At 37.6% G+C, this 15,980-nt stretch overlaps 1 protein-coding gene across 1 annotated transcript in view; it reads right to left on the bottom strand.

Moving 5' to 3' along the window:
• The window catches only part of ENTHD1 (ENTH domain containing 1), a 58,105-nt gene extending 46,295 nt beyond the window's left edge, over nt 1-11,810 (bottom strand). Inside the window, 5 exon segments of the mRNA XM_070754964.1 lie at nt 265-373; nt 6,113-6,315; nt 11,329-11,371; nt 11,374-11,496; nt 11,619-11,810. Of these exon segments, the coding sequence (XP_070611065.1) occupies nt 265-373; nt 6,113-6,315; nt 11,329-11,371; nt 11,374-11,496; nt 11,619-11,810 (670 nt within the window).
• Nucleotides 11,811-15,980: the final 4,170 nt, after the last annotated feature.

The raw sequence follows: 15,980 nt of genomic DNA, 5'->3' as shown, positions 1-15,980 counted from the left end.
TCATAAAAATTAATCACACAACCCAAGCAAACCATACATAAATCATAGTAGCTAAGGAAAATATCAACTTCCCCAAGCCTGGCGACATAGGTGGGTTTTTAGGAGTTTGTGAAAGGCAAGGAGGGTGGGCGCAGTTCTAATCTCTGGGGGCTATTGATTCCAGAGGGCCGGGGCCACCAGAGAGAAGGCTCTTCCCCTTGGTCCCAGCAGATGGCATTGCTTAGTCGATGGGACCCGGAGAAGGCCAACTCTGTGGGACCTAACCGGTCACTGGGTTATTGCAAAGTACTGTTGCTTCTTAGGTTATTTCTGCTTTGCCTGTCTGCTGGTTTTGCTCTGCTGCAGGTAATGCCTTAGGCCAGTGATGGTGAACCTTTTTTTCCTCGGGTGCCAAAAGAGTGTGAGTGTGCGCTATCACACATGCACAAGGGCCCATGCTCATAATTCCATGCATGGGGAAGACTAAACCAGTTTCTCCCTGCCCACCCTCCCCAGGAGACCCCTCCATGAGGACTTAATATAAATAATGTCTTTTCTTTAACCAAACAGGTCAATTTAGCCATTTCAGCAAATTCTATCATCTTCCCCGACCATTCCTTCATTGTATATTATCAGCTATTTCCATCTTCGTGCATACAAATTATCTTGCTGTAATTATTCTATATAAAAGGGTTTTTAGATGGTTCTTTTCTAATTCTTCATCTATTTTTCCAGTAGGATAAAATTCTGGTTTCAATTGAAAGTTAACCTTTAAAATCTTCTAAATCACTTTATATATTTGAGTACAACATTTTCTAGCACTTTACACATTCACCAAGCATGATAAAATGACCCTACTTCTTGTTTACATTTCCAACATAATTTTTTATTATTATTATTAATATTTATTAGATTTGTATGCCGCCCCTCTCCGAAGACTCGGGGCAGCTAACAACAATAAGAAATACAATGTAAACAAATCTAATATTAAAATAATCTAAAAAAAACCAATTTAAAGAACCAATCATACATACAAGCATACCATGTATAAATTCTATAAGCCTAGGGGGAAGGGAAAATTTCAATTCCCCCATGCCTGATGACAGAGGTGGGTTTTAAGGAGCTTGCGAATTCTGAAATTCTGACTAATTTTTCCGGTGTTTATATACCAACAGTACATTATTTTCTAAACATTCTCCTAAAGATTAGAACATAATGTAAATTACAATGATCTGTCACTAAATTTCCCAAACACTATAGAATAAGATTACTGCAGCATGGCACTTCAATATTTTACATCAAAGTTACTGAAAAGGACTTCAGAGAACTTTTGAAAGATAATATCCTGCAATGCTGCAACCCCGAGGCATACATTTTTGTAATCAGGAATGGATGGAAATATGTAGCAACAGACTAAAGCTACCATCTCCTTTCAATACTAGCTGCTATTTTCAAATTCTCGAAACTACCTTTCCTATATGTGTTTTTTTCTTATGTTAATAAACGATCATTAAAAAATAATATATTTCCTGGATCTAAAATTTCAAGGTCCAAAACAATTACAGCTCAATTTATATTTCTGTCAGGGACAAGTACAGTTCTTGTCCTTCGTGAACTGCTTTCTCATTCATTATAAATATGTATATCTTATTAAAAAATAACACGAAGCTGCAATTTGTCAAACAACCAGACCCCAATGTGTAAGACTCAATCTGCCCAGACATGCTTTCCCATGAGAATTACTGTATTACCAGTAGATAAGGGTCTAAGGCATTCAGAGAGGGTCAAATCTACCTTTGTTGTGTTTACATACAGTACATACATCCTTCCTTCCTTCCTTCCTTCCTTACTTACTTACTTACTTACTTCGTTCCTTCATTCCTTCCTTCGTTCCTTCCTTCCTTCCTTCCTTACTTCCTTACTTTCTTACTTACTTCTTTCCTTCGTTCCATACTTCCTTCGTTCCTTCGTTCCTTCGTTCCTTCGTTCCTTCATTCCTTCGTTCCTTCGTTCCTTACTTACTTCCTTACTTCCTTACTTCCCTACTTAATATTTGATTTTTATGCCGCCCTTCTCCTTAGACTCAGGGCAGTCTACAACATGTTATCAATAGCAATTTTTAACAATCCAAGTCCTCATTTTACCCACCTTGGAAGGATGGAAGGCTGAGTCAACCTTAAGCCGGTGATGAAATTTGAACCGCTGACCTACAGATCTACAGTCAGTTTCAGTGGCCTGCAGTACAGCACTCTACCTGCTGTGCCACCCCGGCTCTTACATAGAGTCTAGGTCAGTGATGGCGAATGCGGATTCTTTTGATACTCCAGATTTAGTTTGGATATTTTAAACCTCATCCTGATCGTCAGACTCAGGGGAAGGGCCTTCAATGAGGGATAGTGTTGTGATTCCCTCGCGTCCTGCACAAATAATCATGGACTCTGAGGATGCAGAGACTGTGGAGGTGCGACACAGGTATCCTATGTTCCTGGCACCTGAGATGGACAAAGAAGAAGATGAGGTGTCAGAGTCAGAACAACAAGGGCCTACTGCACTTCCTGGGATGAATGAATCAGCACTTCCTGTTAGAAATGACTTTGCATTTCCTGTACTGAGTGACTCAGAGGAAGAGAAGGAAGAGAAAGACCCATCCTCGAATACAGCTCATCTATTTGGAACCCATATCGCATCTCAGACATTAACACCCTTGAAAATGTCCAAAGATACTTTACCAGAAGAGCCCTTCACTCCTCCACTTGAAACAGAATACCCTACGAGACTAGACTTTCAATCCTGGGCCTAGAAAGCCTAGAACTAAGACGCCTTAAACATGATCTAAGTATAACCCACAAGATCATATGCTGCAATGTCCTGCCTGTCGGCGACTACTTCAGCTTCAACCACAACAACACAAGAGCACACAACAGATTTAAACTTAATATTAACCGCTCCAAACTTGACTGTAAAAAATATGACTTCAGTAACCGAGTTGTCGAAGCATGGAACTCATTACCGGACTCCATAGTGTCATCGCCAAACCCCCAACACTTTACCCTTAGATTTTCTACGGTTGACCTATCCAGATTCCTAAGAGGTCAGTAAGGGGCGAGTACAAGTGCACTAGAGTGCCTTCCGTCCTCCTATATCTCCTATACCTTTCTTCTATTCCTATATCTCTTCTTCTATTCTTTCATTGATATGTTCTAGTACTATATCTTCTTTTCTATTCTTTCATAGATATATTTTACTATGAGTATCTCCTCTATAACCTTCATCATGTATTTTACTATGTGTGTGTGTGTGCGTGTATATATATATATATATATATATATATATATATATATATATATATATATATATATTCGGGTTTCTTCCCGTGTAGGATTTGGAAATTTCTGGCAACGTTTCGACGAGGTCTCACTCGTCATCTTCAGGCTGGTGTTTCTGTCCTTGTTCTCAGGAGAACAAGGACAGAAACACCAGCCTGAAGATGATGAGTGAGACCTCGTCGAAACGTCGCCAGAAATTTCCAAATCCTACACGGGAAGAAACCCGAATATACCAAGACCGTCATACCTGTACCCGTGAAAATCTACGAAAACATATATATATATATATATATTTGTTTTCGTAGATTTTCACGGGTATATGTATGTAGATTGTTCTTCGGGTTTTGCCCCGTGTAATATTTTGAGTGTCTAAATATTACATGGGGCAAAACCCGAACTCAGAACAATCTACATATATATATATACACACACACACACACACACACACACACACACACATATATATATATCCACTAAAACTCTCATTGTGTATTGGACAAAATAAATAAATAAATAAATAAATAAGTGAGTGAGTGAGTGAGTGAGTGAATGAATGAATGAATGAATGAATGAATGAATGAATGAATGAAAGAATGAATGAATGAATGAATGAGCCTTTACTGGATGCCCGAATATGCAGAGCATTTAGGAAACATAAATGGTTGGCTAAGAGGAGAGTCACTTAGAAGTAGTGCTGTGGGCTATTGGGTCACATCCTCAGGGTATTTAAGAGTGAAGAGAGCTCCGCAAAGTTGCAGAGAACAATGCATTTCATTTTGGCTTGTAGTTTCATGATCATTCTTGGCTTTCAGAAAAACTCCAAGCTTCAAGGTTACTTCCTGTACATCTCTACTTCTGACTATTTACAGCTGGGTAATTATATTTGTGCTTATCTCATTTTCTGGGACTCTTGCCAGCTGATAATACTCTCCCTGCTCATTTAGCAAAAGACATTTAGAGACTTTTTACTTTATTCGAAAGACTTTCCTGTAAATAGATATTCTCTGTACAAAGTAAACCCTTCATTATCTACATTTGGTGGTCTGCATTTAATTCCTGCGAAGCTTGGTGCTAGAACATAACACCTATGTATTTCTTATTAGAAGAATCAGTATCATATATACTCAGGCCAACTGATTAAAAATATCTAGAATTCAGATGTAAGTGTTCCTCTCCTACACCTGGCTAGTTCCTTCATTTGTTCAGGTTTCATTCGCCTTAGTGATTTTCCAGACTCTACATTGGTTATAATTTCCCTGAAACCATACCCCTTTTTACGCAAAATCAATATAAGAGAAAACATTGAAAAGATAGATGCCAAAGCTTTATTATGTCTAAGGAAGAGCAGATACACTTGAAAGTATTTTTCCATTAGATACCATTAAATCATTTTAGCCATTTTATTCTTCACAAAAGAGAATACAAATGTAAAGAGAGTGTTTCTGGATGAGACCAAAGGTCCATCACAACATTCTGCTTTTTAAGCCACATAGATGACTTTTCATTTAATGTCCAATCAACGAAGCAGTGGAAGTGATGTGCTGGTGTCTGGAGGCTGTTGGGGCCTGGATGGGTGTCAACAGACTCAAACTCAACCCTGATAAGACGGAGTGGTTGTGGGTTTTGCCTCCCAAGGACAATCCCACCTGTCCGTCCATCACCCTGGGGGGGAATTATTGACCCCCTCTGAGAGGGTCCGCAACTTGGGCGTCCTCCTCGATCCACAGCTCACATTAGAGAACCATCTTTCAGCTGTGGTGAGGGGGGCGTTTGCACAGGTTCCCCTGGTGCACCAGTTGCGGCCCTATTTGGACCGGGACTCACTGCTCACAGTCACTCATGCCCTCATCACCTCGAGGTTCGACTACTGTAATGCTCTCTACATGGGGCTACCTTTGAAAAGTGTTCGGAAACTTCAGATCGTGCAGAATGCAGCTGCGAGAGCAGTCATGGGCTTCCCCAGGTATGCCCATGTTACTCCAACACTCCGCAGTCTGCATTGGTTGCCGATCAATTTCCGGTCACAATTCAAAGTGTTGGTTATGACCTTTAAAGCCCTTCATGGCATTGGACCAGAATATCTCCGGGACCGCCTTCTGCCGCACGAATCCCAGCGACCGATTAGGTCCCACAGAGTGGGCCTTCTCCGGGTCCCATCAACTAAACAATGTCGGTTGGCGGGCCCCAGGGGAAGAGCCTTCTCTGTGGTGGCCCCGACTCTCTGGAACCAGCTCCCCCCAGAGATTAGAACTGCCCCTACCCTCCTTGCCTTTCGTAAACTCCTTAAAACCCACCTTTGTCATCAGGCATGGGGGAACTGAAATATCTCCCCTGGGCCTATACAATTTATGTATGGTATGCTTGTATGTATGTCTGCTTAATAATGGGGTTTTTTAAATATCTTAAATTGTAAAGTATTAGATTTGTCATGAACTGTTTTTATTGTATTGTGAGCCGCCCCGTGTCTATGGAAAGGGGCGGCATACAAATCTAATAAATTATTATTATTATTATTATTATTATTATTATTATTATTATTATTATTTATTAGATTTGTATGCCTCCCCTCTCCGCAGACTCGGGGCGGCTCACAACACAATAAAAACAGTTTATGACAAATCTAATAATAATAATAATAATAATAATAATAATAATAATAATAATAATGTGAAAACCTAGAATACTTTTATATAATTGTGTAGATGATTTAACTAAGAGACACCTAGCTATGATAAACCTGCAGTTGTTGAAACTTTCAAATACGAAAACATGGATAGCAAGGTAAATATTTACTGCTTATTTTGGACATTTTCTGATGGAAGGAGTTCTGGAATGGGATCTGAGCCAAGCATAGTTGGTATATAAGCTTTGTTAGAAGGCTTCTGGGAAAGAAGCATTGCATGTGAAATGTGGCATCTAGTTGGGTGTGCAATTTCATGTTCATTATGGATCAGTTGTTCATCTTTTAAAATAGCAAGAACTTGCTTAGCCTTCTCCCTTACATAGAAACCTGTTGAAAAGGAATTATTGATAAATTTATAAAGCTTACTAATGCCTTCTGTGATTACTGTATTTGTTAGGACTTTATGGATTTGGAAAATGCTGAAATGCCAGTAATGTAAAGATCTTTACGCCTAGGGCAATTATCTTGTTTTTCAAATCATAACCTCTGGAGGACAGAAGGAAAAGGGGGGACATGATCGAAACATTTCAATGTGTCAAAGGGTTAAATAAGGTTCAGGAAGGAAGTGTTTTTAATAGGAAAGTGAACACAAGAACAAGGAGACACAATCTGAAGTTAGTTGGGGGAAAGATCAAAAGCAACATGAGAAAATATTATTTCACTGAAAGAGTAGTAGATCCTTGGAACAAACTTCCAGCTGACATGGTTGATAAATCCACAGTAACTGAATGTAAACATGCCCAGGATAAACATATATCCATCCTAAGATAAAATACAAAAAATAGTATAAGGGCAGACTAGATGGATCATGAGGTCTTTTTCTGCCATCAGTCTTCTATGTTTCTAATCACATCATATACCTGCCTCCAATAAAAACTGGGGTGTGTTTTTTTCCTAACAAGCATTTGTTAAAATTGCCCAGGGGCAGATTCCCATTCCTGCTGCTACCGATGCACTGCATGTGCAGCTTTGCTTCCCCTGCATGTGCGCACATGCGTCCCAGCATGTTTTTGGTTCTGCGCATGCACAGGAAGTAAAATCCTGTGAGAAGATGTGCACGAGAGAGAGATTTTGACAATTTTTTTGCTCCCGCGCATGCGCAGCAACCAAAAATTGCTGAAATCTCGCACACACGTGCGTCCCCTCATGAGATTTTACTTCCTGGACATGCGCAGAAACAAAAACACGCAGGGACGCATGTGCACATACGTAGGAGAAGCGAAGCTGCGTGCACATTGCAACTTTTGCATCTGGTGCACCATCCTCCTCCGTACCAGTAGCAACCCAATACTGAAGTAACCCAAATATTATATTTGTATTTGTATTTGTTAGATTTGTATGCCACCCCTCTCTGTAGACTCGGGGCGGCTCACAACACAATAAAACAGTTCATAACAAATCTAATAATTTACAATTTAAAATATTTTAAAAACCCCATTATTAAGCAGACATACATACAAACATACCATACATAAATTGTATAGGCCCGGGGGAAATATCTCAATTCCCCCATGCCTGACGACAAAGGTGGGTTTTGAGGAGTTTACGAAAGGCAAGGAGGGTAGGGGCAGTTCTAATCTCTGGGGGGAGCTGGTTCCAGAGAGCCGGGGCTGCCACAGAGAAGGCTCTCCCCCTGGGGCCCGCCAACCGACATTGTTTAGTTGACGGGACCCGGAGAAGGCCCACTCTGTGGGACCTAATTGGTCGCTGGGATTCGTGCAGCAGAAGGCAGTCTCGGAAATATAATTCCTTAGCTAAAGTAATGTTAGGAGAAACTGCCATTTTCTGAAGTAGGACATGTCATGCAAATAAATCTTGAAATACTATTCTCTGATATTGTAAGAAATATTCTAGTGTCTCAAAGGTGCTTTTTCAAAAGGCGACTAGACCCTGTTAATTTTATTTCTCCTTGCAGACGTTTGAAGAAGCTTCATTGCATCTGGCAAGATGATGTAGGGTTGGGGGAATGGAAGGATTCATTCCGACAGGATTGGGAGGTAGAAGGAACATATTTCTTTGCAATCAACTGGTCAACAACATTCTCCTTGAGAGCAACTGAGGTCACTTGGCGGTTTATCTGTACCCACACGGTCACCTCAATAAGAGTGAAAATAGGTGTGGAATCTTCTTGGAACTGCCAAAAGGATTGTGTTGTAGACAGGAGATAGGTGGTGTCTTATCCCTCCTGTCTATTACATGGTATCTTAAACATTGTATATATTAACACTATGAGCATAACTAGTTGGGTGCTACAATATGTAATTAACCAACAATGTATGTTTGATAATGTTTCTTTAAGAGTAATGATTCAGTTGGATCGTTACTGACTATTGTAGTGGATGTATGTAAATAATATTTATACTTAAATTGGATTGGTCTGGGTTATTGGCAGGCTATCTACTACCACCACATTTACTCTGTATAATTTTGTTTTAGGAATATTATACATAATTCTTTGATATGCTAAGAGAACATGATATTACATGGTATCATTGCATTGGCATCCTTCAGTTTCGAAAGACCATAGTTTTATACTCTGGATTCACCAGAGCATGAAGTATCATATCATAAGGTCCCAAAGAGTTGGCCTTCTCCGGGTCCCGTCGACTAAACAATGTTGTTTGGCGGGTCCCAGGGGAAGAGCTTTCTCTGTGGCGGCCCCAGCCCTCTGGAACCAACTCCCCCCGGAGATTAGAATTGCCCCCACCCTCCCTGTCTTTCATAAACTACTCAAGACTCATTTATACTGCCAGGCATGGGGGAGTTGAGATATTCCTTCTCCCTAGGACATTACAAGTTATGCATGGTATGTTTGTCTGTATGTTTGGTTTTATAATAAGGGTTTTTAGTTGTTTTATTATTGGATTGTCACATGCTGTTTTTACTATTGTTGTTAGCTGCCCCGGGTCTACGGAGAGGGGCGGCATACAAATCCAATAAATTATTATTATTATTATTATTATTATTATTATTATTATTATTATTATTATTATTATAGTACTGTATTATGGTATCATAAACACTGTAAAATTCACATGCATCAATTAGTGGATGTTCTTCTACTATAGTTTGTAACCCAACCTAAAACAGAATATCATAGACTAACATAATTAAAATTTGGGGATAAGAAATGAAGCTTTTTTATTGAAATAGTTATTAAATATAGTGACATAATTATTTATAGATCAGTTCTAACAATCAGAAATTAAAGAGCCACTGCATCTTGTAAGACAATGCAATAATTTATTTAAAAGGCACTGTATCATTTATGTCTACAGGAAATAAAATAATAATACAGCGCATGGCACAAATAAACAAAGTTGTTATTTTGTTTTACAATATGTATTTTCCCCCTCTTGTAAACCATATAAATAAAAATAACTGGCATACACAAATCATTAAAATTAAATTCGTAAAATCTAAACTTAAGAATACTATGTTTGCTATATGATAAAGAGATCTGACTGATTTTCCTGTTAATTAAGAATTTCTTTTAATTTTATTATGCTGCTTAGTCTGTTTGGCTTGTTGCCTGCCAAAAACAACCTTACAAATGCAATCAATGTCATATATGCAGTTTGTGAGATGATGATGACACCAGCAAAAAAATAAACCAGCCTTCACTATCTATAATCTCTTGAATGATGTATGAGATTTGGGGATGCCAGCAGTGAGGAGGAAGATATGATATTGCACACAAAGACAGATCAGTTGAAAGAGAAAATAGAAGGATTATAGCATATATATATAAATAAGTAATTGTCCTGCTATAATCCTTCTTTTTTTCTCTTTCAACTGATCTGTCTTTGTGTGCAATATCATATCTTCCTCCTCACTACTCATACATCATTCATTTATATATATATATATATAAATCAGCAAAAACATGTTAGATATATATATATTAAAATTAAAAAAATTGTGATGCTGCGATTTCGCTGAGGCTTCCCTCACTGGGAAACCCCACCTCCGGACTTCCGTTGCCAGCAAAGCGCCCGTTTTTGCAATGCTGGGATTCCCCTGCTGGGATTTCCCTGCAGGATCACAAAAACGCAGAAGTCTGGAGGTGGGATTTCCCATGGAGGGGAGGCTCAGGGGAATCCCAGCAGTGCAAAAACAGGCGCTTCGGCTGGCAAAAGGGGTGAATTTTGGGCTTGCATGCATTAATTGCTTTTCCATTGATTCCTATGGGAAACATTGTTTCATCTTACGAACTTTTCACCTTACAAACCTCGTCCTGGAACCAATTAAGTTCATAAGACAAGGTATCACTGTATATATATACTGTATATACTATATATTTGTCAAACAATTATAGGATGGTAATTTGTATAAAATAAAACATTAGAAAAGTCATGATAAAAAGTAATGATAGAAGACAATAGAACAGTAGGACAGGGGCAGTAGGCACAATTGTGCACTTGTGCACAATAGGCACAATGGTGCGCTTATGCATGCCCCAATTATACTTTTGCACAAATTTGAATTTGAAAAGCCTAGTCATGATTGATTTCACTTCTTCAAAGAACTTTTGCTTTTGCATGAAAAATATTTCAGCCTTAATTTCATTATTAATCCTTTCAGTGAACTGTCGTCTTACTAACTAATACCAAATGATTTGACCTTCCTGCTCTCCTGTTGTACATTCTCAACCATTTTCCCCACACTATAATTCAAAGCCATACATTTTTCCTCATTTAACCTTTCTGACTGTCTGGGCAAGAGCAGTGTTTTAACAGTACATCCTCTTGTTAGCACCATATCTAGAGTTTTAATATCTTGCCTAGATTTTTATCTCCAAGTAGAAATCTTTGTTTCATATTGTTTTAAGTCCAGAAATTAAGTTTTAAGTCCAGAAATATAAAATGTGTAATTCCTTCCTGGTATTTAGCTGACAGTAGCAGTTGATCTAATCTTAGGTTTTCGTTCTTATTATTAGGCATCAGACTTACTTTTGCCCTCCCATCTTTTACCTTCAAGGAATACCAATAGATGGTAACAAAAAGATAGAGAAAACCAGTGAAGGGCTACCAAATTTTTTACTACCACACTGTGGGCGTGGCTTATGCAGGATGCCCTGCATTTTCTTTCAACATCTTTCAGTGCAAATTTGGTGCTCTGGGGTGGAGCTCCATTTTCGCTACCCCACTGCATGTATCTCCCCCACCTGCCCCTGTCCCGTCCGGGCGGTAGCCCACCCCTGGAGAAAACACTATCTTTTTACTGCCATCTAGTGGTTCTCTAGGGGTTTGCAGTTCCCATCTGATATCCTTATCCAATAGTAATGACAAACTCATCCATTTAATTTTCATGGATATATCCAAATACTTTTAATCTTACCTTGATCTTTTCCCGCTTCATCTATATCTTTTAATCTTTTAAAATCTGAAAATCTTTTAATATCTGAATGTTAAAGAAACCCTCTTGATAATGTCGTATGACTTTCTTTGATCCATTCTCGATGAGATAGTCCAAGAGTGTAAGAGATTTGTACACCTGCATCCAGTTCTTTTTTTTTTTATGTTTGTTTGTTTGTTTGTTTTATCAAATACATATTGAAGGTATGTAAAGATATAATAATATTCATATACATGATACTAGTAAAAAAAAATTAAAAGAAACATTAGGACAGGGTCATTCATCTTATGCCAGATCATATTCATAATCTCAGAAAGGGAAATTGTGTTGTATATCAGGTCACTGACCTCTAACATTAGAGAACTAGAAAGGCCCCAAGGGTCACTAGAAGTTGCTTCTCTGACTTTTATCTCAGCTTCAGAATAATTTTTCACAAGGTTTTTTACATGTCTTCTGAGTGCCATGAATGTAGACAATTGTTGCTTATGTTATTAGACAGACGGGAAACATTAAAGGATTTTTTTTCTGTGATTGCTTTCTCTCTTTCCATTCTCTACTGCAGTAATCACTAGAATTCTGTAGGTAAAATAGCAGAAAATTGATGTCATCAATCAGAATCAGACCATACAATAGGAGTCCCCAACCTCAAGCCGTAGACAGGCATCAGTCTGCAGCCTATTGGAAATTGGACCGCACAAGCAGCGGGTAAGGATGTAAAGTACATGGGAACTAGGTTACACAGTTTGCACACAAAACCTTTCCCTCCCCCGCACCACCACCTCTGCTGGTTCTGGTACCTGGAGCCAGAAAAGTTGGGGACTGCTACCATACAAAATTTTCAAAGAGATTTAATATGAAATACTTACCCTTTTTTCCAACTATTAATCAGAAGCCCAGAACATAAACTATAATTTAAGCTTGTTCATCTGATGGAAAATAAAAATTGAACGAGTGCATGATACTGATTTTTATTCTAACTGTGTTTTAATTATTTAGCCCCTAGGTTACATATGAGCTAAAAAATAGAGTGTAAAATTATATTTAATTTTAAATTCCTGATATGAATCAACACTATACATTTGGTTCATTTCATAATCCTACAAGTAAACGGTTATGGGAATGTGCTGAAATGGCGCGAGATACTTCTTCCTCTTTTATTCACAACTCCTTTTTATGCCCAAATCAGGTAAAATATGGATTAGCAATTTAGCATTAACTACTAGTAATTGTAGAAGGAATAAACCCAAGGCATTTTCTCAATGGTTTAGTAGATCAGAAATTATGTCTCTGTATGTATATACACAGGCACAGACAAAAAAGAGTATCTAAAATTCTACTGCCTGCTGGGCGACTTATTCATAGTCCCATTTACTGGTTAAAAACAGTATTTAATGCCCCTGTAAATAATTACAGTTTGAAAAATTCAGTTAGGAAAAAAGTATTGGAGTATGAATTGAGGAGTTATAATTGTCAAGCTGAGCAATTGAGAAATCCGGAAATTTTTTGTCTCTCTGCAAAAAGATTAAATATTTTGAGGAGCTCTAAAATAAAGAGGAAAAAGAAAGAAGAAAAAATAGATCCCATTTGCCTGATGGACTCTGCAGGACTATGAAAATATTTAATCTACCCTGATTAATTTAATAATTGGAATCACAGCTAGTGCCAGCAACCCGAAGAGCATTTTTGTACTACTGTACAATAATGCCTTCAAGGACACTGCAGCCTCTAAATAGCTTAAATCATTGTGAATTATCTGGTCACATCTTTATGAAAATTTCACTACTTCCTTCTTTCTCTTCATTAATGAGCATCAAGGTGTGTAAGTCTCTAAGGAGTTCTTAAATCTCTATAGAATATTGCTATAATCATCTATCAAATTGATTTCAAGCTCTGACAAGCACTAGCCTTGGTCAGAGACAAAATTTATAATCAGATTTTACACCCACAAATGTCAAATATTACAAATAATAATAAAAGTGTTAGTTTTCTACCTCACATATCATAATATTGTTGCCCTGACAATTAAAACTGCCCTGGCAATTAAATCATAATATTGTTTCCCTGACAGTTAAAGAATGGTTTATGATCAAAATCTAGAGGAATTTGAAGTGAGAAATCAAAATGTTCCTTTTTTTATATTTTGATCCTTTTAAACCAAAGAATGTATAAAACAGTTCAAAAATATGTAAAATTAACATTGCCAAAATAAATCCCCAGCTCCATGAAGTAGGAGAGTCTATTGATTAGCACCAACTATTTTATCATTTGCCAATTCTTCTATTTATCTGTACTTCACCTACTGTCTGTTTTGTTTTGTATTACTCACCTAGAGAAAAATTATTTGATAATGCATTTCAACGAATCTATGAAAACTTCCATCAAAACTTTTGTATCAATTTTTCACTGCCGAGAGAGACTCACTTTGGCACTGGTTATGTTACACAGCAGCAAATACTGATCAGGGATCTTTCCACAAATTGCATATAACTATTAGGATATCATTATATATAAATAGAAACTTGACCCTTTCGCTTTTTGTATGTGTGTTTGTTTTTGGTCAATCCCAACTTGTTTTGATTTTCAACAGATTGCTTTGATTTCCTTTTATGGAATTGATGCCAAATCTGCTACACCAATCATTACGTAGCATAATACTGTAGAACTGGATTTCAACCAATTCAAAATTCAATGCAATAAAATCAATTAAAAATAAAACAGCAGCATATATGATAATTACAATCTCTAACAGCTGTAGCATCCCGTTAAAACATACTCGCCAGAACTTTAAATGGTCCACCTGAAAAAACAAAAGTGAAAAGATGTACCCAGTCTTGGAGTTAAATTAGAAATTATATAAATTTTAAGTACTCTCAGAGGCACTCTACTCAAGATATCAAAATGTCTTAAAATAAAAAATAAAGATAGCATCTTTTATCCCAGCCCCCCTTCCAAATCTATATACACTAAATGTATTAAGTAATAGGTTTACTAATACAAAACTACTGTATAGTGCTGTTATTTTATATCCATGACATAAGATGAATATTTCTTTTTTTAATAATAATTTTTATTGAATTTTTTTAAAATGTAAGACAAACAAAAATAACAACATTTAACATATATAGGAGCTACCATTGCTCCTCTTATTATAGAAGTCTTCCTAAGATGAATAAAGTGGTACCTCATCTTACGAACGCCTCTTCTAATGAACTTTTCAAGATACGAACCCGGTGTTTAAGATTTTTTTGCCTCTTCTTCTGAACTATTTTCACCTTACGAACCCAAGCAGCTGCTGCTGGGATGAAGGGGTTTCTTTTTTCCCCCTTTTTTGAAGAAAGAAAAGGGAGGGGCAGCTTGGAGTAGGAAACATTTTGCAGAGAACAACATGCTTGCAAAGGAACTGAAAGGGGGTCTTTTTAAGAAAGAAAAGGAAGGAGGGAGGGGCAGCTTGGGGGAGGAAACATTTTGAAGAGAACAACGTGCTTGCAAAGGAACTGAAAGGGTGTCTTTTTAAGAAAGAAAAGGGAGGGGCGCCCCCCCCTTGCCTTTCTTCCTTCCCACTCACCCTTTAGCCTAGCCTTGCTTCTTCCACCCCCCCCCCTTTAGCTGCTCCTCCCTGCCCTCTGTTCGCCTCCCTTCTAAAGTTTGGGATTTTCCTGAAGGATTTGCACGCATTATTTGCTTTTACATTGATTCCTATGGGAAACATTGTTTCATCTTGCGAACTTTTCACCTTACGAATCTCCTCCTGGAACCAATTAAGTTTGTATGATGAGGTACCACTGTATTTCTTACATCACCAAAGGAAAATATAGGCTACATACCCAAAATAATTTCAAATAAAGATCCACAGGCGGAGATTACATCTTGTCTCTAAATTACTAATCACAATCGTATATAAAATTTTCTATTCTATTAATCTTATCCTATTGTATCTGATGAAACAATTCAACTGTGAGTTTAGCCATTTACATCTGTTTTTTTAAACTGCCGTCCATCATTTGCAGAACCCACCTAGTTCACCAATCAGAATGTTCCTACTATATACTTCCTTTTTCTTGTTTCAAAGAGGTTTCCATCTGGACAGTTATTGTTCTTAGGCCTGTCATTTATCTAAGCCATTTCTACTGGTTGCCAACTGTAGATTTTTAAAAAAAAATGTTTCCAGAGAGAACTGTTTATTTTTTCTTATGCAAAAAAAGAGGCCGCTTGTATCTGTGATCTAGATTGTATAATTTGCTAACCATGGTTTATCTTCATTTCATATACTGAAGTTTATTTAGTTAGTTAGTTGGTTGGTTGGTTGGTTGGTTGGTTGGTTGGTTGGTTGGTTGGTTGGTTGGTTTATTTATTGGATTTGTATGCCGCCCCTCTCCGAAGACTCGTAGATTTATGATTTCTGGAATGCAAATCTAACTGAAATTTGTGGCTCATTTTGTAGAAGAATCAATAAAACATATTTGAATATATAACTCTAACTAACAGAAGTTTTACTCTGGTGTTTGTTTATTTATTCAATGTTTTTTATGCCACCCTTCTCCTTAGACTCAGAGTAGCTTGCAACATGTTAGCAATAGCACTTTTTTAAACAGCGCCAACATATCACCCCCACAATCCTGGTCCTCATTTTACCC

The sequence above is a fragment of the Erythrolamprus reginae genome, chromosome 6 (genome assembly GCF_031021105.1).
Source record: "Erythrolamprus reginae isolate rEryReg1 chromosome 6, rEryReg1.hap1, whole genome shotgun sequence".
NCBI classification, from domain to species: Eukaryota; Metazoa; Chordata; class Lepidosauria; order Squamata; family Dipsadidae; genus Erythrolamprus; species Erythrolamprus reginae.
This window is presented reverse-complemented; position numbering and strand designations above follow the sequence as displayed.